This window comes from Mastigoproctus giganteus, chromosome 2, assembly GCF_048544385.1.
Source record: "Mastigoproctus giganteus isolate SK-2022 chromosome 2, ASM4854438v1, whole genome shotgun sequence".
Taxonomy (NCBI): domain Eukaryota; kingdom Metazoa; phylum Arthropoda; class Arachnida; order Uropygi; family Thelyphonidae; genus Mastigoproctus; species Mastigoproctus giganteus.
Window position 1 is genome coordinate 109,085,128 of NC_143576.1, and position 10,000 is coordinate 109,095,127.

At 38.2% G+C, this 10,000-nt stretch overlaps 1 protein-coding gene across 1 annotated transcript in view; it reads right to left on the bottom strand.

Moving 5' to 3' along the window:
- The window catches only part of LOC150089487 (transient receptor potential cation channel subfamily M member-like 2), a 933,932-nt gene extending 924,226 nt beyond the window's left edge, over positions 1–9,706 (bottom strand). The window contains exon 1 of the mRNA XM_090390003.1: positions 9,623–9,706. Within this exon, the coding sequence (XP_090246129.1) occupies positions 9,623–9,664 (42 nt within the window). The 5' untranslated portion in view covers positions 9,665–9,706. The remainder of the gene's footprint in view (positions 1–9,622) is intronic.
- Positions 9,707–10,000: the final 294 nt, after the last annotated feature.

The window sequence follows — 10,000 nt, forward strand, 5'->3', positions numbered from 1 at the left end:
GCCACGGATGCATTGCAAATCAAAACACAACATTTTTCTTTTATCATTACAAAAAAGTATTCTAGTTCCCACTATTGATGAAAATTATACGTTTTATTCTTTTTCGTAGTCATTTTAAATCAAATGGTATTAAATTAACGTATAAGTACTCTCCAGTTATTAATATTAAGTAAGCTAAATAAGAATTCGATACACACACACACACAACGTAACTGCGTGAATTTTCACTAGATAAGCCTAGTGAAAATAGGCTGCGCGGCGACAAGAGTAGTCAAGCGTTCAAACGATTTGAATAAGCGTATGCAGTGGAGCGTAATAATGGGGCGCTTTTCTTTGACATAAAAGCGGCCTATGACAAAATAGACATAAAAGCTCTAATCACCATTCTCCAGCATTACTTCAGCATCACAGGAACAAATCTCGGCATCATTATATCAATCCTGGAGCATAGACATCTCATCATCTCACATCGCAGCTTTCGGACAGCATACAATACTAATAGGGGTGTCCCACAAGGGGGAGTCCTATCGTCAACCCTATTTTCCGCAGCACTGGGGACCTTCCTGGCATCCCAAACTGACTTCCAATCATACACTGATGACCTGAAACTTTACATCACATCTTCTGACCAAACTCAGGTTCTTAGCACTACCTTGCAGGCAAGTAAAACCATCCATAACCTCCAACAATATCTGGCTTCCATCGGATTACAGATTAATCAAGCAAAGACAGCTCAAATGTTTTCCACCTGGAAGAAGTCACGCAATGATATCAATCTTACCATAAATGGATCACCCATTCAGAGAGTTAAAGCACACAAGGATCTCGGATTAGTATGGGATGATGGGCTGACATTCCAGGCTCACCTCCTCAACACAAAAACCAAAATGTATTCCGCTATGTGGGCGATCCGCCAGGAACTAACGGGAATTCATGACGCCGAACTGATAAAGAAACATGTTGCCCAATGTCTCTATCCCATACCTCTCTATGCAGCAACTATTTTGCCCTCTGCTCCCACAACACACTTCAACAAGTTCCTCAGCCTGGATACTGGCTCCTGAAATGACTCAACTGGCGGACTGGCAACCGGTACACCATTTATAGAGCCAAACTAGTCACCCCATGGAAACAACAGATTGTGGCAGCAAACCTTCTTACACTTGCCAGACTAATCACAGGACGGCTCGACGTCCCTGATCTAATAAAAACTCCCCGCATTGCCGGAAGAAATTAAATGGACCCAAGACTCCCATTTACAATCAGTTTCAATAACCTGAAAGGCTTCAGACGCATGTTCGGAGAAATCACGATAGATTTGATCAACAATCTAGCCATCGACCTGGATAAATTCTGCGAGCAGCATATGTACAGACGCCATAAGCTAACGGACACATATACAAACTTACAATTATGACAGACCACCAGAAGGAAAATTGCCACGACAATGCTTCCCATGACACAATGAACGAAAAATAAAATAAGGTGAAGCCGTCACTGGTCTATTACTCCAAAGACGCCTAGTTGTGAGTATTAAGACAGTCAAGATTGAAGCGACACCACGGGGCAACAACCGGTGATGGACTGCCCCAATATTTTATTTTTTTGTACATATTTCTCATGGTTTTGTAATTTATAGCATTTTTGATAAAATAATATCCTTTAATTCGGGACACGTCGGTATTGCACAACTTTCAAGTATGTAAAATAATAAACACTGTAAGTTCTGTACCTTTCGGGTTAAGCATACATGTGCTCCATGTAACCGCCGGACCCATGTCCCTGTCTTAACCTCTGAATGTAAATATCACCCCCCCCCCAGATTACTGCTCTCCAGGGGGTGACTCTTGAGCAGAGCAATAAACAGATTTAATAAATAAATAAATAAATAATAAATAATAATAACATTTAGATTTTGACTAATCTATTTTATATACATGTATATTTAAAATTCGTCATGATCGACCGAAATTAAAGCCGCGTTCGACTGGTCGATCGTGATCGACTTGTTGGCCACCTCTGGTATAAACAGTTCAAATGCGGAAGAACCTCAGGGCATAATGAAGAAATTCCAGTAAGCCCAGCCAGCGCCGACCACAAGCATGTTCAACCGGCTCTGTCGAATAGGGACCAGCACTCGAATGGTCTAAATAATAATTTCATCCGAGTATTTTCCGCATTTCTCAAATGGTCTAAATAATAACATCATTCGAGTCTTTTCTGCATTTCTATCAACGAGCCTACCGCCGTCTTAATGTCTAGTTACCCACATTATCGTCGCTCCAAGAGCTGTAAAATTGAAAAATTTGATAAAAATAAAAATATTAAAAATCACTTTTACAAAAATACACCATATTTATTTTTGCACAGGACCCCAGAACCCCGCAAGTAATTCTTGAACAGGACTCCACAAATTTTGGGGCCGGCCCTGAGTCCAGCAATTGCTGTAACAGAAGAGAGTATTGCAAAAATCGGGCATTAATCTTGGAAGATCGCTGCATTAACTTCAAAGAAGCAGATGAAGAACTTCAAATTAGTCTAAGATCTGTGGGGAACATCATCCATCAACAGTTGCATATGAGTAAAGTGTCTGCTAGATGGGTTCACAGACTTCTCACCCATTACCAGAAGAAGAAGGAGAGGCGTAATGTGCACATGGAATATTATGGATGTGCCAGGAAAATCACCCCTCCCCCAAAAAAGGGAAAGGTGCAAACAAGTGCTGGCAAGGTGATGATGTCAGTTTTTTGCGTTGTGTAATACTAACAGATTACCTTCAGAAGTACTGCACTGTGAGGGTGAAGTATTACTCCAACCTCCGTGCTGCTATAAAAGAAAAAAATAAAAATAAAATACCGGGAAAGCTGTCAAAATGTGTGCGCATGCTTCACGATAATGTATTGCGCATTCCTTGCATGCTGCGGTGCCACGCTATTGAGAGGTGGCAAAAATGTGTCATTTTGTCTAGTGACTATTTGAAAAAGCGTAATATATGGTGTTTGTTTCAGCCTTCTATCACAATTACTTCTGGGTGAATGCAAATCTTTTTTGAACCTCCCCTCCTCGTATTCTAAATACTGTATTATTAACAAAAGACTTACTTAATAAGGAAAGATTTAGCTGCTGTTGCCAACCTTAAGTTTAATATGTAATTTTTAAAAATTAGTTTTTAATTAATTTCATTTTAAATTCGATTTTGTTAAATTCTAAAATAACTTAATGTGTAAAATCCAATATAATAAACATTTTTAGATAACCAATGGACCCCACAAGTTCAGGAAATCGAGGAATAACAGATTAGGCCACAGAGAAGGATACTGCAAGTCTGTGCTATATTCGACAGTTCACTGGTGGAATCCTGTGGGGGGGGGGATATTAAGAGGAAGGAGGGTTATTTATGTCTTTTATATGTATGTTTTACTTTTATTATTTAATATTAATTTGAATATTAATATTAGTAATGTTATTAAATATTCCTTATTTTGTTTTGTTCCCTTATATAGACTTCTTTATCTTACACCCCCACTTACACATCTGACTTTGCTTCACAGGAGAATTCCAGGTTCAAGGGAACTTCTCAACTATGTATAATTCCCTTCGGAATGGCTGAGTGTTCAAGAATAACAAACTCACTAATTAATAAACAACAAAGTTTATTTACATACATATATATATATATATATATATATATATATATATATATATATACAACGTGAGATACAACTGAACTAGATAGCATGTAATATGACACACAAAGTTAAATCAAAGATACCTTGCATATTATTTTTTATTTTTTTTTTTTTATTTTTTTTTTTTTATGGAAACCCCAAACACAAAAGGTATCAAAACCTATAGTACTTGGTACCGTGCATGGGCTGAAAGAGAAGTATGGGGGGAATGCCGGAAACTTTGCTCTAGAGAATAAACATGGGTTTCACAACTTCAAGCCTCCAATAAGCAAAGTGGTGGTATTGCACCGGTCGACGAGAGTCATCTACCACCTATATATTATTCTTATTCCTGTTTCCCTTCACTAGCTAATCCGAGTTGACCATTATATGAAAACACTTGATTCATTCTTCCTGTCCTAACTAACTCCTAACACTTATACATTCACTATACCTATTTCACTTACTACTGGATACAATTCTGTTTCATATATTAACAATCAAATATGCTACTTTCATCATTGTGCTCTGTGTTCTCACCATTCAATTACAATATACTTGTAGATCAATCTTAACCTTCCTAAAGTCTCTATTTGTTATTAGTCTTTCAGATAAACCAACAAATCTTCATTAATAAAAACACTATTTTCAGAGTTGCTCATATAACTCAATTATCTATCGTTAAAACATATTCAGAATCCCTCTTTATAAACTTTACTACCCTTCTAACACATTATAGCTATTTGTACATCAATTTAATCTATTACTCATTCCTTCGTTTCCCTTGCATAATACATTAACCCTTTTTTAACATAATAACTCTGTTAGTGTATCTACTTCAGAGATAACTTATCTTTCATTTTACTTTCTAGTGCTACCCCCTTTTAATTAATTACTATACTATTTCACTAACAGTCTTTCTTGCTAACTGAGCGTACTTAATATATCGCTCACCTACTTCTATCTTGTTCCTTTCTTTTCCAGAGAGGTTTCAAGCTTCCATCTTAGGCTCTCCAGGCTGTCTTCTAAGGCTTTCCATCATCTTATTTCTCCTGAATCTGCTACAGATAATTTTCTGGAACTCTTGGCTGCATGGGTCTGGCGTCCTTTCTCCATCCTGATCGGGCTACTAATTTTTCGGCTTCGCTCCGTCTAATAGGGCTGGCACTTTGCCCTCACCACCTGTTAGTTTTGATATAGGGGATGCTTCCTACCGTCTGGGACATCAAAGGGGGCTTCTTCTTTTTCCAGGCACCTTTGCTTTCGCTGATTTCTATCACCTTTTTAAAAAACACATTCACAAGGAGAAAGCTCACAGGGAGCTACCCTCGCTTCTCTGCTCCACCTTTTAAGAAACTCTTTCACAAGAAGAAAACTTCAAAGGGCGCTACCCTCTCTTCTGCGCTCCACCTTTTAATTAAAACTCGTTCACCAAAAAATATTTCACAGCGCTCGTTTGCATTCGGGCCACTACCCTTGCCTTCCTCCATGACGGATTAGACTTTCTGCATACGACCACTGCCGTTGCCTTCCAGTGACGGACAGGCTTATTCTAACACGTCAAAACTCAACTGTCAATGTTACTAACACATATTTTCTACTTCGACAAAACCCTCAACTGTCATCTCCTAACTCATTTTTACTTACACCGACGAAAAAACTCAACTGTCTGTTTTTCGTAACTCATCTCCAATAAACACACACATAAAACTCAACTCTGTGACTATTTTAACCCATTTCCACAAACACCGACAAAATCTCAACTGTCAAGTGTCTCCCCCTTTCACTCACTTTTTGTTCATCTAAATTACGTATCGCCCTTTTGTGTTGGCCCACCTTCGCTCAGAAATTTAACCACTCGTACTTCAATATTTAAATTTTCATCCCGACTATTCGCTATTTGGGTTTCCCATGCTATGTCCATCCCCACTAGATTCAACCTCCCATTTTTAATATCACTATCCCTTTCCCAGGCCGTCTGCTGCTGTGAAATTGGCCGACAAGACGGTGTTACTAGATTCACACCTACCCTAAATTTCTGCGGGCCAAGCTGTTGCAGACTACCAGTCGCTGGCCCTATTGTCTTGGACACGGAATTAGACCTGTACTCACTTCCTGTTTGTCTCCTGGGGTCTCTGATCAAAGGGATGTTCCGACTAATTCGTCTCAACTTTCTATTGTTTTCGTGCGACCTTACCCTTTGTCGCCTATTCACCGATGGCTCTGCTACCCGTTTTAGATCTTCAGATTTGTTTACGGTACTTATAGCTGAGTGTTTATCCATCTGTTGGTAGAAATTTTGTGCAGTAATTCTCACGACTCTCCCTTCCCTCCGATTAGCCCCTTCCTCAATTTAATCTCCCCCATATTTTTAACGATCCACTTTGTTCAATTTATTTGATTTGTTATATTTTATTTTACAATATAACTATTCCTAACGTATCCTCTCTTATTAAATTCTCAGTTTGGGAACGACGACCTGTTATCTTTATATACAATTTACTTGTAAGATTTACTTGTAGGATTGTAGGATTTTACATCTTACAATCCACAGCTGTCCAATATTCAGTTCTTGCCAACTAAACCTGGACTTGACTTAAACCGGACATGACTCTTATCGATTGTGACTATACTATTATCCCTAACTAGGCGTTACCATATCACTACTAGGACATTATTGGATACATATTAGCGAGCAAAATATGCTAGCCCAGCCACTCAACTGGGATAATATGGTAACACTTTTGACCAACCAGCTAACCCAGTCACAAGGCTGGGTAGGATTCCCAAGACCAATGCTAATCCGAGAATGTAGGATCATCATTTTGTTTGTCTCGAAGTATTTTCCTGGACTGTTATTCATATCGGAATTGACCTTCTTTCTTTTTCTTTTTTTGTTAGTTGTTGGCGCATCGGCTTCTGTGGCCATACTGCACCTCCCAAGGTTTTTTTGCATTTTCTACTCTGTTTCAAGCCCAAGGCGGGATTCGAACCCGCGACCTTTGGGTTGCCAGGCAAGCACTTTACCCACCCGGCTAGCCCGGTCGGCAATTGACCTTCTACGTCCAGTTACATGGATTGCTAACCCTGGAACATCCAGTGTAGGATCCCCTTGCTAATCCAGTCACATGGCTGGGTAGGATTTCACCTAACCAGGCTAACCAGGGGTCTACCCTGGGAATGATGTTGCTAACCCAGTCCTCGGATTGGGTAGGATCCAATGGTTTAAGACCACTCCTCAGGAAGCTCGGGTGACCCTGGCGGAGATCAGCCAGAGAATAATGGGCAGCCTGGCGGTGTGTACGGCACGGGCAACGTGGGGTCTCGTAAAACATTACATCAGGGATCCCACGGCCAAAAGCAAGAACACAATGACAGATCCCAATATAATACCATTCACATATTACGCACAATACTTTTTTTCTGGCTTTTACAGGGTATTTATGGCACAGTTGTGAGAAACCAACGGTGGCGCCCTTCCCCAAACTCTATGTGAACTATATCCAATATTTAGTTCTTTGGGCAGCGGAGTGGTTATAATCATGGTCCTTCCGTTCGAGGGCTATTTTCACTCCGGTGCTGAGTTAGTTGATCTCTGGCGAGGACAGCAAAGTTTCTTCTCCCATCGGCATTACATCAACTTCTTTGAAGGGTTTCATTCTTTATGGTAGGACAACGTGTCTGCCCGAATTAGGTCTGTTTACTGTGCCTCGCTGCTTCATAATCTCACCAGGAATTTATTACAGGAATAAGGATTGATCTATTATTTTAATAATAGACCAGTCTTTATTATTTATTTACTTATTCTTCTATATCAACGGCTCCTCTCTCTCTCTCTCTCTCTGGTCACTTCTCACAAGCTTATGGGTATCACATTTGACGATAAATTCACTTCTAATGAATATCTTATTCACATTATGGCAAAAGTTATGCTGCTTAAAGTTTCAAAACAAGATTTGGGTCTTTCAAGCAGGACTCTTGTAATTTGCGGTCTTTCTTCCCATATTTACTTATCGAGCCTGGTTTTGGTACACCAAGAAAGTCACCTTTCAATCTAATCTTATATCCATAACTGTTTATGTTCTTCTCTATCCGCAGAGCTCGCTATACTGTATCTTCTATTTATCAGGTGATAATTGGCTGTTTGCCTCAATAATCGTGTCATATCCTCTGACCGTTTGGTCGTCCTGGAATATAAACAGAAAATTCATTAAATTTATTTTATTATATTTTGAGAACTTTATTTTTATATTCGTCATCGCATATCTTAATACGCATTGGGATGCTAAAACTGAAAAACTCGCTATTTGAGCATACTCATGCACCATCGGTCGTCGAATCTTCGACGACCAATGGCAGAACCATTGGTCGTCGATCATCAAGGGCTTAGCCACTAAAATTGAAACCTGCAAGCTTGACTTCATTTGCAGGGAAAATAATGGAGTCAATGGTTAAAGAAGTAATGCAGGTTCATCTTAACAGCATTGAAGTTATAAGACAATCACAGCACGGATTTGTTAAGGGGAGATCATGTCGGCCCATCTGATTGGCTATTATGATGTAATCGTTAAGGAACTGGATACAAAAAAAATTCTTTGCCCGTTCGCCCGCATGTAATAACTAGACTCCCATTGGATGGATTTTACTGAAACTTTATGTTTGGCTCTTTTTTGAACAATTTGGCGAGCCTTCCCAAATGTTATTAAAACTGGACCAGTAGAAATCCGGCATATCACATAAGCTATCGATAGTAGTGGTAGTATACTTGCCGCAGAACTGGATATTGTTTGTTGTCGTACGCTGATTGAAACGAATGGAGGATATTCATCCAATCAGCGCACGGAATGAATGGACAACATAACATTTTTTTTTTTTTTTTTTTTGCTAAAATCATGAATTATTGCTATTTGCTTACCCACTTTAACGTACATTTAACTAACTTGTTTGTGATCACCTATTTCGACAGACGTATTTCCTTGTTAATCGCGAATATTTCCTATGCCTAATGAAACAATATATACAGTATTAGTGTTTTCTAGAGAGGATAACCGGGCCCAATGAAAGCGGGAGTTGTGGGGGGAAGGGGAGATTAGAAGTCCACAGAACTTCAAGGGGACTCAGTCAAGCTCATAATATTACATTTTTTAAGTAATTAAATACATTTTTAATAATCGGAAAAATCTACAAACTTAAAATAATAAAAACGTTGTTATTTTATTATATAATTTATTTATTATTTGTTATAATTGACTTGTTACTTTTTAACTTTCACATTTACATGTGGATATATACTCATGCATCGCGGTCCCAATGCAGAGATGCATCGGGGGGGGGGGGGGGCTGCATTAGTTCTCGACTACCCTGAGGACAACAAACTATAAATTACTAATTATGTCTTGCCATGTGCTTGTTGTGACGTACACAGATATTCGTTTATTGATAAATATAATTTTAATTGCTACACTATAAAATTTATTCTACATTTTCCTGACTCCAACAATTGTCTGCTTGTAAAACTTCTTATAAAATGATTATTTTGACTGCGTTATAATTATTACTATTATTATCTTTATTTCTCCTAGGTTGCAGGTTGCAGCCATTAGGTGTAGATACATATTCTGTTATGCAACAGAGAATAATATTATATACAATTTTACATTATATGTAACACTCGTTACTAAATTATACCATACATGTAGTACTTATTAGAATCATACGATACATTAATAACTTGTAATCTGCTTAAGACTTATTTAATAAATAAACTTATTTTATAAATAAAATTTTATACTGCTGAGTTTAAAGCATAACATCACCATATTTACATTAGCACGGATATTCGCAGCATAACAATATACAATATAATACAGAGAATGTGAATATAACTATAAACACAAAGAGAGAAAGGGAGATTAAATACTGAATTTTGAGGGTGGAGAAGAATTTTGGCTTACCTTTCGTTTCATAGACTCGGGGTATATTTTTACACGAGACATTTGCAGTATAAATCCCTACTTTTTAAGGTTCTCCACTTGAGCACTGGCCACTTCCCAACCAGAAATCACAAAACTGTGTAGAATTTCCTGTCTTGATACAGACAAGATAAATTACATATTATCACGGTCAGTGCTTCTGCACTGTTAGCGTCCGTTGATCTGAAAGGACACGTAACACATCGATTATGAACATTAATTGGACGATACACTCTTATATTGATTCTAAGCAAATGATTCATATATATGACTGCCTTCTGCATGGCTAAAATGCCAATGAAATATATATGTTTCTGATAAATATTTCATAATATTCATTAAAGTTGTAATAAAAACAGT